Source organism: Chrysemys picta, chromosome 5 (assembly GCF_011386835.1).
Source record: "Chrysemys picta bellii isolate R12L10 chromosome 5, ASM1138683v2, whole genome shotgun sequence".
Lineage (NCBI taxonomy): Eukaryota > Metazoa > Chordata > Testudines > Emydidae > Chrysemys > Chrysemys picta.
In genome coordinates, this window is record NC_088795.1 from 69,061,295 (window position 1) to 69,076,803 (window position 15,509).

A 15,509-nucleotide genomic window follows, 5' to 3' on the forward strand; every position below is an offset into this window, starting at 1 on the left:
AAACAAGAGTAATGAAGAGATTAGCTCTTTTCCTATCTATACTTTGTCAGAGAGCTCATATTTCATGTAAGCACTAGAAAAGTTATTACTGGAAGCTAAAATCCTAAAATACATTATTTTAAATTCTTAAAAAATCACTAGGTAGTATTAGAATACTAGAATACCAATACTATTAGAATACCAATAGTATTCACAGTAATGAATGCAGTTGGGATATATTTTCATTAAGATTACAGTACTCTTTATGTATGTGTTATGCATGAATGGATAGCTGCAAGTAACTGCTAATGGCCTATGTTGGTTTTTAGGCAATGGGACACTGTGATGAGTCATACTGCATGTGAAACATTTATGATGTGTTTCACCTCATGAAAACATTTTTTAAATGTTGTAAATTTCAGTAGAATTCAGTGGGCAGTATCTATGGCATCTTCATTAATAGTGAATTAAGTTTATTCACTATGTTTGGTGCAACATGACTTAACTCTGGTGCCATTAAACCCCAGCATCTGCAGGAAAATGTAAAACTCAGTTTTAATCGCAGTTCAGCATGTGGGAGTGCATCACCCCGTATCTTGCAAAAATAGCCACAGTGTAGTATCTGACATTACCGATATATTGTAGTAAATAACTGCATGCTTGATCTGAGAACTAGACCCTTAGTTTTGCGTAACTGTCTACCTTTATCTAATCCGAACAAAGCTGGCTGAAAGAATAAGCAATGGTAAAAATGACCATATTATCATGTAAGCCACCCACACATCATCATCAGATTATTCAGTAATGAAGAAGTACATATGACTGTCTGGGATTCCAATTTGATTTACATTTGAATAGATTACCTGTGTCGTAGATTGTATAATAATTCTCAGTAACAAATTCATTATTTTAATATCAAAAGATTGAAGTAAATTTAAAATTATATTTGCTTAACATAGATATAGGTGTTCTGGACATAGAACATTTTCCTAAACCCAACAACTTTCTGTGTGGTTTTTGATGTTGCTTAAACTGTACAATGAGTTAATCTATAAGTAATCTTACTTTTCTGCCCAGGCTTCTGAAACTTTTCTCCCATTTTTCATGGCTCTTGCACCTTTCCTTATTCTTTTTGTATCTTCTTTGCTTCCATGCTGACTTATGGATCTGTACCAAGACCCTTGGCCTCTTACCTTTCATCCACAATTGCTTCTGTCCTGACCTGACATCTTTCCTGGTCTCTCTGTTATATCCCTCACTTGTCTGGAATCCCTGTTAACAGACTGTCACTTTGTGTTCAGAACATTTTAGTGGGGCTGCTCACAGAGAAAGGTACTATTCAACAGGAGTGAAGGTGGCAGAATTGGGCACTATTGAATAGGACAGACAGATCAGCTTTTGCTAAAAGTCCATTTTAACCTGCCACCATGATATTTATACTAATTTATAAATTGCTTCAGAAAAGGGAAACAAGTAACTGTATTGTATGCAAGTCCTTGCATTCATCTTCATAATAATAGTAAAGATTATAATAATAATTACATTGGATCAGAGAGAGAGAAAATGACTTTAATCTGGGCATTAGGGCACCCATTTGGGAGGTGGGAGACCCAGATTCCAGTCCCTTTGTGCCAATGAATATATAAGTATTTATACATAGTAGACAGTATCAATAGAAATGACTGAGAAAGACATAGGCTAGTGATTAGGGCACAGTCCTAGGAGTTGGAGGACCCAAGTCCAAATCCTTACTCCACATTAGTCAGAGCAGGGAATTGAATCCAGGTCTCCTACAGAATGCTATACCAGTTTTATAAGTGGGCAGCAGCTTCAAGCTTATCACTCATCATTCTTCTTCTTGTATCTTTAACTGTTAATTACTTGTTATTTACAAGGCCACTTGTGAGTTTATGCTTTGTCCATTATTAACCTCTGTTTCTGTAGTTCTATTTTCTTTTATTATTCATGCAAGACTACAATGTTTTTTGTTGGTTTGTTTTTCATTTTTGACAAAGGACTGACCTGGCTTTAGTGCCTAACTCATGGAGTGGAGATAAGATTCCTCCATCTGGTCCTGGAGCTAAATGCCAAAGTCCCCTTGAGGGACAGAGCTTAGGCAGCTCTTCACTTAGCTTGCTGGCTTCTGTGAATCCTATTTTTAGGCAACGATTTCTCTCCATGCAATGTACAGAGAGTGTGGGTGCCTAATTCAGGTTTTAAGTATCAGAGGGGTAGCCGTGTTAGTCTGGATCTGTAAAAAGCAACAGAGAGCCCTGTGGCACCTTTAAGACTAACAGATGTATTGGAGTATTCACTCACGAAAGCTTATGGTCCAATACATCTGTTAGTCTTAAAGGTGCCACAGGACTCTCTGTTGCTCTTAACTCGGGTTTGTGGATTTCACAGGTGGCAGGGCACCTAAAAGTTAGGTGCTGCAATGCTGAGCGTTACAGTGCCTAAATCTTCCTTTTGAATCCCACCCTAACTTTCTACCTATTTGAGAGAGATTACCAATACTTAAAATTGGGAGTACTGTTGGCTCTGGTAATATCTCTCAAAACAATAGAAATTTTTTATATCACCAGACCTTTCAAGGTGTAGGGATCTTTTTCTCAAGACAATTTAAGACATATATAGTGTATGTCCATAGAATCCCAAACAGTTAGTTTCTGAAGAATATATTTTCTATGTCCTCAAGTACTTGACACTCCTATTTCCATCTGAAAATGTTATGTCTATTGCTATTACAATTAGCCCCTAAGACAGCTCACTACACTGAAAGAGTTCATCATCCAGTGTGACTGGCCACCAGTAAAAAAGTTAAATGGCCCATGCACAAAGTGCTGCAAAAGACATGAAGTAAACTAACAGTGCTTCCCTACAGCAGTGCATGTGGTTGCTCTTTCCCAGGCCCTGAAATAATATGGTTATCTCTGAAAGTAGCTAAAACTAAAACCAGGCATTTGCCCGGATAGAAGTGAAACAGGCCTAAGCACATTTGGTGGTATTGCCTCTGCCCAACAGACTCTTCTAAACATCATCAATGGAAAAGAAAAACCCACCTAATTTTTAAAAGGTATTTTAAAAAAAAAAGTCAAGGCATATTACTTAGAGGAAGCAGTTTTAGAAAAATGATATAGTTTTTAATTGGAGAGTCTAGAAGTAATCATGTTAGAAATGTCTCTTTAAGGTGTTAAAGTGCCTCTTTGCTTCATTGCATGTAAATTATGATAATGAAGATTGAGTCTTTCCATTTCAAGCACTTCTAACAAATATATTATTGTTTTTACGTTGCACTGAAAAGCCGAATTGCTGTGTAAAAAGCTATGTTCTGTTATTAAAGTGCATAACAAAAACATGGAGCTTTGGCCTTGTAGAAAACAAATGTTTTCCTTTGTGAACTCTTTTGTCTCATATAGTGTTTTTTAAAATATCATTACAGGTTTTGAGCAAAACAATTCTTCTAAAGGAAGTTCAACTGTAAAATTCTCAGGGAAAAATGAGAAAAACCGATTTCCCAGAGCTGCTACGTCACGAACAGAAAGAATATGGCCAGGGGGCGTCATTCCGTATTTTATAGGTGGAAATTTCACTGGTAAGACAAAGGGAGAAGAAGGATGAATGTCTTTTTTTAAAAACAGGTTCATGGAGAGCCAATGTACAGCCAATTGAAGTCAATGGGAAGACTCTTATTGATGTCTGTTGGCTTTGGATGAGTCCCTAAGTAAATCTTTTCTGTAAATGTTTATCAGTGCATTAAAAAATTGTTCCCAAAGGCAATTTGGCAATTTATATATAAAATTAGTCTATGATGTTTCAGAGGAGGTGAGAATGTTTGTTTGTTTTCATTGTCTAATTTCCTGCTATTTATTTGTAGCAGGATACAGTTAAATCTGGCTCAAAACTATTGTGGCATATTCAGTACAAGGCTACAAGTGGCTTGACTGATAGTAAGGTGAATCCTGTTCAACTGACTGCATGAACAAACTGGGCCCAATTCATCTGTTCTATAATTCTTTAATGTACTTCATAGATGCACACATAAAATATTATTGGGAATGACCATGGAACTTTAAAATATATGAGGGAAGATTGTGACTTCTTAGAGATAATTTTAAAATAATATAATAATTTTTAAATACAGTATTATAAAAGCCTAAAATAAATACCACCCTGTAAAGCTGCAAACAGATAAATACTAATGGGGAGGAAGAAGGACATTTAAAAAAAAAAGGGTTGCGGGGGAAAAAAGGATTGAAAAAGAGAGAGAGAAATATAGAACCAGCAGTGCTGTGCAATAACATCTTGCTAATTGTGCCCCAAGGGTATACAGAAAACTGAAAGAGCTTGGGAAAAGAAATGTAGTCAAGAAAGATTTAAAAAATATTCAAAGAAATTGCCCCAAAGCTCATAGCTGAAGGTCAGACTTGAAGTTTGGAGATTTACACCACATTTCACTGAACATGACCTTTGTTTTAGGAATGACATTTTATTAAAGAGTGCTGAACAAGTAAGTGTAATAAGTAATGCGAAATGTTACACACATTACAAGTTTCTTATACTGAAAGGTAAATTCCAAAACGCTTGTGTGTGTTTAAGAAAAAAAAAAGGGGGGGGTTGATAGATGGGATGAGGGAGAGACGGGGAAGCAGTGATCTTTCATCTTTAGGTCACTGACTTGAATCCAACCAAGTTTGGTAGTGGCCAACTATTATTACCATATGATGGGTCTTCAGTTTTTGTGTTAGTCTCAAAAATCTTCCTATTGGATAAGTCTCTGTATCACAGAAACTACTATCACAACCAACAGTAATTTGCAAGCTTGTTGTCAGTTTGAAAGAGCTAAGTATGTAATGGTATAGAGAATGAATTGTCTCCTATAGCCCTTGAGGTGATTCCTTCAGGTCAGGATTTGGACACATTGGCAGAGTACAAGGAAACTAACACAGCTGCTGTCTAGGTGGTTTCTGTTCTGTGGTCTGGTCCTAGAGACAAAGGGTGGGATTTTCAGAAGCTGGCTGAACTGTGTTTCTAATGAAATCAATGGTAAAACTTCAATTGATTTCAATGGGAGTGGAGATAAACTAATGCTGAAAGCTTTTGAAAATCCCACTCATCAACTGTCCCTCTCCAGGCTTATTAGTCTGGTATTTTTCATCATCACTAAATTTTCTTTCTCATACTAACTCACTCTCTCTCTTGCAAACACATGCACGCAAAGGAAAAAAAGAGAACATAGTTCAAGATTCCAAATGATCACAGGCTGTGGACAAATTGTTAAAAAACAGTCTAAATTCCAACTGTATAAAGATTAAAAAATGGGCTCATAAACCCACATTTTAAGGTACAAATCTCTCAGGTGCACACTTTGTTTCCCTGTCTAGTGAACTACACACTTGTCTGGTTTTGGATATATAACTTTGCTTCTGATTTTTAAAAATGTGGCCCTTTGTGCATAGACTTTGAAAATGCAGATATATTTACAGAAAAAATTATTTGAATACCAATTCCTTCTTCCCTTACCTTTCAAAACCTGAGGTAAGCATTTTCTCACATTTTAAAGTAAGTGAATCTCTAGGTTTTTGCAGCAGTGTGTCATACTAAGATTAAAATGTAATGCCGAGAAGAAGGATGCAATTTTGAAAACCTTGTTTATTTCATGTTACACAATTCTTCCAGGCAGCCAGCGAGCAATGTTCAAACAGGCTATGCGGCACTGGGAAAAGTACACATGTGTTACATTCATTGAACGAAGCGATGAAGAAAGTTATATTGTATTTACATACAGACCTTGTGGGTAAGTAGGTACATGTGTTAATGGGTATTTGTACTGTATATCTTTGAGTACCAAAGAGTAAACAGCTATTTGTTAAAGTTCTTTGTCAGTTTTTTCTCAATTTAACATCTATGGGAATAGCTATGTATTCAATGTCTGAATCCTGCACACATTCAAATTGGCTCTCTAATAACTTTCAGTCCATATTTTTGACTCTTGAGAAAATCTACATGGTGCGTAGGAAGGATTTTAAGCTTATGCCTCTTTTCTTGTATGTGACACAAGATAAAATGAGACAGACAAGGTAGATGAGGTTGTCTCTTTCATCAACAGAAGTTGGTCAATAAAAGATATTACCTCAACCACCTTGTCTTTCTAATATCCTGGGACCAACACAGATACAACAGCACTAGATAAACTTGACTGATACTGAGATATAAAGAATACACTGTACAATATATGTGTATGTGTGTATGAGCGTATAATGTATATTAGCGATACATAGGGTATATAATGGAAAAAAATCCAGATATATTGGTGGATATTTCTCATACTTTTAGCATATGGGCTTTATTTATTAATTCTTAGCTCTATTAATTTCACTTATCTCTATGGTGAGTTACATAATACACTTATTTTGCCTCGCTCCTAGTCTAGTTTAATCATACAAAATATTAACTCTTCCTTTGTATTGACTGTCCTTACTTTAGTTTTGTTTGAACAGAAAACCTCATGACTTTTCCGCACAATCCTTCTTCCGGGTCACTAATGTAATACAGTGAACAAAACAGGTCTTATTACTGATCGTTGTGATCAATTACCTCACTCCATCCTGAAATGCTTCTCATAAATGCCGTTGATAATTATTCCAGTTATTTTCTGAACAAGAATTCTTGATTTTACAAATCAGTCAATGACCCTACTGCATATGCCATATTAACTTCACCTGGGGCTGATTACCCCTGTAAACACCTGCAAATTAACTCATCATCCTTAAAATGATCCTTTGATGTGGTGCCTACAAAAAGAAAAAAGAAGACAACAGTTAGGCTGCTGGTGTGCTGAGACACAGCGTATCAGGCTGACCAATATTGTCTTATTGTTTTCTTGTAATCTCCATCTGTCCTTATTCATCTGTTGTCTTTTGTCTTATACTTAGGGCTTGTCTACATGGTGCCTTAGTCTGCACCATCTGGGGTGTAAATTTTAATGCACACTAGCTCATTGTCCACTAACTGATCACGTAGATCCTGGTGGTGTGCACTGAAAGTTCCCTAGTCCATGTTAACGTAGTACTGTTGGAAATGGAGCTAAGAGCTAATCTGTAATTGTATCAGCAGATAATTATAAAGAATGCAGGGAGAGTGTTACATGCCTACAATTATTTAAATGAATGAGCAAAAGTGCTGCTGCATTCTGAGCTATCTAAAAGTGCTGAAGAAGCTTTGCTAGGAGAAAATGACAATTAATTATTCTTATGTTTCTGAAGCGTAAGTTACTTCAGTAAGGTTGTCACCTCGCCAAATAAATAAGAGCATAGACTCTTTGGATAAATAAGGTCTGGTATGCACAAACAACTTTGGTACTATGTCTGGCACAGGATTTTCTATGGAAAGGATTGAGTCAAAAGAGACACCAAGCCATTTGTATTCACTCTCCACTCCAGGACTGACACATCGGGAACTTATCTTGGTTCTTTCTCATGGCACGCTGCTGTGTTGATTTCTCAGCAAATTGTTATCACCAGTGACCCGTTGTGAAAATTTTTGTAGGCAAAGGAGAGTATTAAGAAGAATTTTTTTTGAATGAGTATTTGCAGATGATTACAGGGTGCTCCTCCGAACATGGGGAGCAGAAGGAGACAAAGCACAAAAGTGCTTGTTTGGAAATGTAACAAGTGGGTGATTGACATTGTTATCATGGGATGTTCAGAGGTGATGGTTGACATCTTACGGTGAATGAGAGATGATAGGTACGGTGTGGATAGGCCATGAAGGGCCTTGAAAGTGAAGACAAGTAGCTAATTTTTGATGCAATAGAGGAGGGTGAGCCAACAGAAGATGGTCAAAGCAAGGGGCTAGGAAAATACTGTATTCTGAATGAGTGGGGCAAGATGACATTTTTGAAGGCCAGAGAGAAGGATATTGCAGTAGTCAAGATGAGAGCGGATGAGAGCCTGAATGAGTTTTTGCTGTGTGGATGGATAGGAAAGGCTGTATTTTAGAGATGTTATGCATAAAGAATTGGCAAAATTTAGACATAGCCTGGATATGAGGACCTAGAGAGAGAGGTCTAAGTCAAAGATAATACCCAGGTGATGACCCTAGTGACAGGCAGGATGGTGCTGTTGTCCACAGTAATCAAGAAGGGAGGTAGCAGGAGGAGCTTGGGGGAAGGGAAAATTAAGAGCTCTGATTTAGCATGTTGATCTTGAGCTAGTGGTTAGACATCCATGAGGAGATGTCAGAGAGACAGGCTGAGCTTTTGGTTTGGATGGAAGGAGACAGGTCTGGAGTAGACACATAGATCTGTATGTCATCTCCATAAAAATGGTAGTTGAATTTGTTTTTGCATATATTTTTATAGAGATTTCTTATGGCATATCTGAATGTGTTCCTTCTTATTTCACAAAGGGCAGTCTTTGGGCCGAAGTGCTGAGCTATTTCTGAGTCTGATCCTTCCTCTTTAGAAAATCTGTAGTATCTTCCCAAAATGGCATTATAGTGAATTTCACAAGGAAACAAACAGAAAAATGATAACTTATATATTGAGGTATAGTATTCTGCTATGCTAATCTTAAATTTATATACACATCAACTGATCCATTGCTTCTCTAATCTCTGTTTAATCATAACTGGCCTGGTTTTCAGAAGTAGTGAGCATTGATTTCTGTGGGAACTGCAGTTCCTCAGAATCTCTGAAATTCAGCTCAGAATTTTTTGAGATGGCATATCATTATGAGCAATATGATCACTAACATAAAGGGTACAGTTACCAAGTGAGAGATTGTATCAAAGGGAAGAAAACTGCATTGTTTCATTTCCCACTTTTGATTACTCTTTGCATCTTCTGCTTCTCCATATTGGCCTTTGTTTTTTATGTTGTAATTAATGCTAATAGTGTATGGCCATATATGAATTTGTTAATACACGCAATTTTCTTTTTAGCCCTTTCCCTTTATCCCACTTATCATCCACCACTTCCCACCATTGTTTCACTTTCTTCAAAATGTACTTTGTGGATATTCATCATCCATATTTTTTTTTTTGCTCACTTTTATTAAAATAAAATAAAAATCGTACTCTCATAATTATTACTTAGAAGCTCCTCAACTTCATCTCCATTTATGTTCTTTATTTTTTAATAGCTGGGTAATTCAAAGCTTCCATTACTGTTTGCCCATTCACAACCTTTTTGGTTTTGATTACCTATGGATCAGGTAACTCCTCGTCAGAAGGCTTGTAGCAATTTCCTCTACTCATATTATTCATTTTATTAGGTTCTGTTTTGAACTGTGGTTTGTCCTCATCATGTCTCATTTAATTAACACCTTGTTTGAGATGGGACCAGGTATTGTTTCATCATCTATTACAGTTGAAAAGGCAAACACTGGTGAGCTGAAATTCCATAGTTAGTGGATGGTGGTCATTTGCACCCTCTAATTGCAGTATGAGCATTGGAAAATAAGGATTTTTAGTATAGGGTTTATGATTATGTTACCAAAGCAATGTACATTGTTATTCTTGTCCACTGGTAATAAATATGGATGTAGTTATTTGATTGTGGCATGTAACATTTTCATCTCTAAACAGGTTGCAAGAGTGTGATGTTGTGTAAACCGCTAGTTGGTAATTACAATCTGTAATATTCTTTAAAGAATTGCTGCTTATGGTTCCTGGGTGGTATGTGGAAACTGCTTGGAGATTCAGTCACTATATTATGCTGTATGGGAAGCCAAAAAAGGGCTCAGCTTTTCCAAGTGGCACTTAATCTCATGCTCACAATAAATATTACTGAGAAAAAGAGCAAGTCTGTTTTGTATGTAGTGAGTCTGAAGAGGAACAATAAGTCACATTGTTTTCACACTGCAACATGCCTTTGATCTTTGTAGCAATTTTGGTTATTTACCTGCACACCTAACTACTTTCTTATGACAGACTTCATGTGATTTAGGACAATCACTGTTGATTTCCTTCAGTATGGGTCTTTGACAAAGTTGTCTGAAGTAAAGAAAACTCATATCTTTCATATCATGTTCCATATGCTCTAATCTGTACAGCTTCTAAATGGTCAGAAGCTGTATTAACAAAATGCCATGTTTACATGCTACACACTACAGACTGGATTTTTAAAAAATGGATAAAAGTTATATTCTGTCTTTAAAAATATACTTATGCTTTAATGTTTTGTTTTAGTAGCTTTATTTCTTGCATGTAGAAATGACTGGCTATTTAAACAGGCTATACAGTTCTTTCATGGAGTTCAAAAAAGTAATATTTATATTAAAATAATCATATTAAAAGGTCTCTAATGTTAGTAATGACTACCACAGTCATGCATGAAGAAAAAAAATCTGCTGCTGAAGGTAGGTCATAGTGAAGCTCTGGTCGTTTGCCCTTCATAACCCTTCAAGTCATAATCACGAGTAGAGCTGGGTAAGTAGTGTTGGGGGAGGGTGGGGATTTTGGGGATTTGATGGATTTTACTTGGCAGACTGTAACACGGGAGGGGCTCTACCCACCCATCACCCATACTCTCCTATACCAGGCAGGTGTTACAGCACTCCTACTATAGGACCCATAACTCAGGGTAGTCTCTCCTCAGTCTACCTCCCAGGACTCAGCTCACTGTGAGCGGGACAGAGGGTGCAGAAGGGTGGGGACCTCCACAAAGTCTGACCATATCCTGTAAGCCAAAGGTCCATCACCAAAATCCCAGGTTTTTACCTCTAGGAACTGTTCATTTTATCCTTTAACCCCACTGGGAACAGGGAGTGCCATCTTGATCCCCACCTCTCCTCCCCCAACTACTGCCCAATCCAGGCCCTCACATTCCACAACCATTTGTCAGTGCCTCCATCTGACATATGTGCACATAATCCCTGAAAAATCCAGGCCTTTTGTAATAGATATCCCTATGCTGTATCACTGAACTCCCTGTCTCCAGGAATATCCTAGTGACGTCTCTATTCACTTTCTTCCTTGTCTTGTCCACACAGGCTGATCTGCAGCTCTCTACCAAACCCATCTTGTGAGCGTTTCTGACCATACTAACATAACCACTAGCCACAATTGCCTAATCAAGCTAACATCCCTCTGGATTCTATCCCTTAAATTGACTCCTGTGCAGCCCTCAAGATTATTCTTCCTGAGGTGAATAGCCAGCATGTGAGGGGGTCTGCTTTGCTCAACAATGAGAGCAGAAGTGGCATGAGCTGATCCCACTGCATGCCTCTTCTGCCGAACCACTGGATGCAAACAGCTTCGGACCTGAAGCCTAGCTGAGATCTGCCCGCCATCCTGGCTGCCCTCTTCTACAGTGTGCTTCAAATCTGAATATTAAGTATGCTCTGGATATCCTCTGAAACAAAAAAGCTCATGGGGTTAGTTACTTTTTACTGTTCCCTGCCATCTTTTCCTTGGTGTGGACATACGTCCTGTAACACCTTGATTTCCTGTGCCCTATCACCTTTACTTTCCATGGACCAAAACCCCTGCAGCTGTTGATGTCACTGTCCCAATCCTGAAAGAATGAATGCCAAATATACTGAGGTCAAGAACACAGTAGCGCAAGGTTTTTTCTCAGTACCGCAGGAAATTGGTATCTTGTTAGGAAGCTGCTATCGCCATGTATGGACGGCTGCAGGCTCTGGATTTTTAGTAAGGCTTTCACTGCCTTTACAGGGTACAAATGTTCATCCGAACATTCTTTCAACACCACATATTCCCTTCTGGTCTTTTTGAGGACCTTAACTGCCGGGACACTGTTCCTCTCAATTGTCGTACATCTGCTAAATTCAATGCTCGCTGGAACCTTCCCACAGTTGCCAAAAGCACTAGTTCCCTCACTCTGAAAGTGCCAAAGAGGGCAAAAATGAATGCCATCCTAAAAAAAAATGGCCTCCCTCTCGTAGCTGCAGACCCATCCTAAAGCCTTTAAGACTGGGTTTTCACTGTTATAGGTAATGTTGTCCCTCTAGTGCCAACCCCTCCTGTACCACCCTTCTAAGAGCTTCTGTAGTAAAAAATGCCTGCCTGGGTCTGGGAAACCCACCAGCCTACCTGAGTAGGACAGGCCTGCTATCTCACCAGATACAGGGGAGAGAGCCAACCTGCAATGGGTCAGAGACACCCCATATTGCACCATCTGGTGTGTAGGTATGGGTCACCCATGATGAAGCCCTGCTTGAGCCCTAAATGCCATGAATTCTGTAAGGCTGGCTAATAGGCCCTGCGGGTATGTCTATATTGCAGTTATACACCCACAGCTTGCCCATGTCAGCTGACGAGGGCTCACAAGGCTTGGGCTAAGGGGCTGTTTAATGGCGGTGTAGACATTCAGGCTCAGGTGTAAAATGAAGGCCCTCACCAGCTTCATTACCTGAGCAGTCTTAGCCAACTGTATATTTACAATATGGACCACTGATTGTTTTTTGCACCAGAAACGCACTTTCTATTTTAAAAGCTTTCTCCCCAAATAGTGACTGCCAGCAGTATAGGAAAAACTTGAGCAAGGTAATGTCTCTTGTAATGTGCACACCACCTTCCTTGACAGTAAACCTATGCCTCCCAAGATGTCAGATTGTATCTGCAGTTCAGTCTCGAGCAACCAGTCCAAATGTCATATTGAAATCCCATTAAACTCCTCCAGAAATCTTACTCACACTTTAAAATCTCCTTTCATTTCCCCTGTCATTCTGACAGTGGTGGGGGTTGTACAATCCAGAAGAACCTGATGCCAGATGCGTGCAGAATGCCTGACTAGGAGCCACCACCCACATGAACTTTAGGTGCCCCCTGACTACTTGTTCCTGCAATGCAATTTTCTTTACCCCTTTGAGAGTCCACGTCAGAGCCCTTCTCTACAGGTAACCTTAGAAACACCCTGAACTGTGTCCAGTTCTAAGCCCAGGTATGTTTAAAGGTTGAGCAGGGCCTTCTATTTTCTCCATGGCGAGGGGGACCTTTGGGCACTCGGCAAGTTCTAGAATGCCTTGAGCAAGTACTCATAGTTGCCTTTCCCTAATCTACCCTACCTGCAAATAAGTTCAACCTAGTGCACCCTATAACACATGCTATACTCCCGCACAGTTGCCCACTCCAACATGGAGCTGAATCTTTTGAAAGTGGTACATGACACAGAGCACCCAATGGGCATGGCTTTATCAAAATAATGGCTTTCAAACTGAAACCCACACAAGGTATTGTCCCTGCTGTCACTTAAATGGCGAACTTCACAGTCATTATATGCTCAAAGCCTTTAACAGACTTCAAATTCTCTGCTTAGGATGGCATCTCACTCCCTCATGTATTGGATTTGAAAAATAGCTGAAAATCCATTACATAAATAAGCTGTTTCTTTTTTCTTGGGGTAGCCCATAACCAATTCCCTAACACCTGTACCTTAATTGGAGAAGAAACCTTTTTCCATGGTTACTGCCTCCCCTGTAGCACCTCCCAAAACACTGGATCCTTGTGGACTCCCTTTCCTACCACTCTCTTGGAACTGCCTTTTACCCCTATAACAGGAGAGGGTGCTTTGCTGACCCCCATCCTGCCTCCTACAGTGGTGTCTGCACTAGTATTGAGAGCAAAAATATTTCCCATTGTTAAATGCAAAGCATACATTCACTTTTAAATCTGCAGTTTGAAACCGAGGTTTTGGCACTGGCAACCCTCTGTGAATGTCAGCTGGATGGGGTGATAAGGAGTCATACACTCTAGACAAAGAGTCCTGTGGCACCTTATAGACTAACAGATGTATTGGAGCATCTGACGAAGTGGGTATTCACCCATGAAAGCTTATGCTCCAATACGTCTGTTAGTCTATAAGGTGCCACAGGACTCTTCGTTGCTTTTTACAGATCCAGACTAACATGGCTAACCCTCTGATATTTGACACTCTAGACAAAATTCCTGGTCTATTTTACCCCAGGGTAATTCAGGTTCCTCTGCTGTCCACTGTTTAAATTCCCCACTGTATGTTGTGTATGCTCTCTCTATTAAGTCCTCAGACTTGAACAAGGAAATACATCTCTCGGGGTTCCTCACACAAATTATACCTACATGAATGTGAAAGTCCGTGGTCCAGTTCTCAAGAGTTTGAGGCGCCTTAGATCTGTGGGATTTGTCCTAGTCTTTTCTGTCCTTTTTCCCATTCCTCGGTCTGCTCTTCCATAAACTGCAAGGTAAATAAATCCACAAACTCTCCCTTCCAAATGTTTACCTTAACCTCTTTAGAGAGATGAGTCCCAAGGGGCCGATTGGATCTCTGATAAGATCAAGGGCCTTTACCTGCCCTCTCTTCCACTTATGTCTCGTTAAGAATGCTGCTGACCAATTGTGGGGGGGCCCTCCCTGACTGCTCTGTATACCTTTGTGGAATATCAGTCCCGCTCCAAACCTGTGACATCATTACACCCTCATCTGAGAGGGGCCCATCCTTCTCAGGAAAGCTGCCCAGCCTATGGGCCACAATGCCAATGGTTTCAATAGGTTTACCCCTCCCATCCCATGAGAAGGGGTGTCAGAGGGAAGAGTGACGTAGGCAGATACCCTTGCACCTGAGTGCCAAGGGCTGCAATCCCTTCTTTTGCTATGTGCCGGCTGCTGGTAAGCCCTACTGCTGTATCCCTGATGGACTCTTGGTGGGTTATGGGGGCAAAGTGGAGGCCCCAGGATGTTTACCTACTCCTCGTCCACCTTCCTGAGGCTTGGACCCTCACTTTCCCATGGACCCATGGACCTCCTGTATAAAGGATTCAGGATCCCATCCGAGAGGAATGCACTCCTCTGACCCACCACCACCAAAGTCCTGCCCACCTGTTCTCATTCCCTGACTCATTATATGCATCAGTTATCTTCAAGCCATTATCTGCGTCAGTTATCTTCACTCCTGTGAAGACTGAGCAGATCCTTCCCCCTGGAATGGCAATCCAAGGCCAACAATTCAGGCAACTTTGCTGAAGAATGAACCCTCACCCTCCTCCACAGCCTCCAGTAAGCCCAGGCTGGGTTGCTCCAATGCATGTCCAAGGACACCCCTACTACCTACACCCCAACCCCACCACCTCACTCGGAGGGGTGGGGGTGGAGAAAGGGACCAAGCATTCTGCCTGACTCCTTCAGAGTGGCTCCTGGATTGGGCACCCGCAGACCTGCTGGCCATACCTTTGGCTGAAGCCCCATGAGCCCTTCCCCTTCCACCACCCATAGTAGGAAGGGAGGGGGCATAACCAGACACAAGGAGCATTGTCCTCCTGCAGCAGCCACAGCACACCCAGGGTCTTCCCTGCCATGAGCAGGTTGTGGGGGAGCAGTTGCCACAGACCTGGCCCTGGCAGGGCTGCCCAAGGACACAGGGCCCTTTGCAGCTGCCTTAGTGACATCGTATGACCTACTGTTTCCCTCAAACCCCCTCAAGCAGGGATGTGTGTGCGTTGCCACAGTTGCAGGCTCAACCTGGGCTGCACCACCTTGGAACCCAGCTGCCCATCAGCTTCCCCATGCAGTTCTGAGCCTCCCTGCCCTTGAGC

The 15,509-nt window shown here is 40.4% G+C and overlaps 1 protein-coding gene across 2 annotated transcripts in view; it reads left to right on the forward strand.

Moving 5' to 3' along the window:
* TLL1 (tolloid like 1) overlaps positions 1 to 15,509 on the forward strand; it is a 196,106-nt gene that overhangs the window by 96,906 nt on the left and 83,691 nt on the right. For both annotated transcript variants that reach the window (XM_005307446.5, XM_065596524.1), the window contains 2 exons: positions 3,422 to 3,574; positions 5,659 to 5,776. In XM_005307446.5, coding sequence (XP_005307503.1) covers positions 3,422 to 3,574; positions 5,659 to 5,776 — 271 coding nt within the window. The remainder of the gene's footprint in view (positions 1 to 3,421; positions 3,575 to 5,658; positions 5,777 to 15,509) is intronic.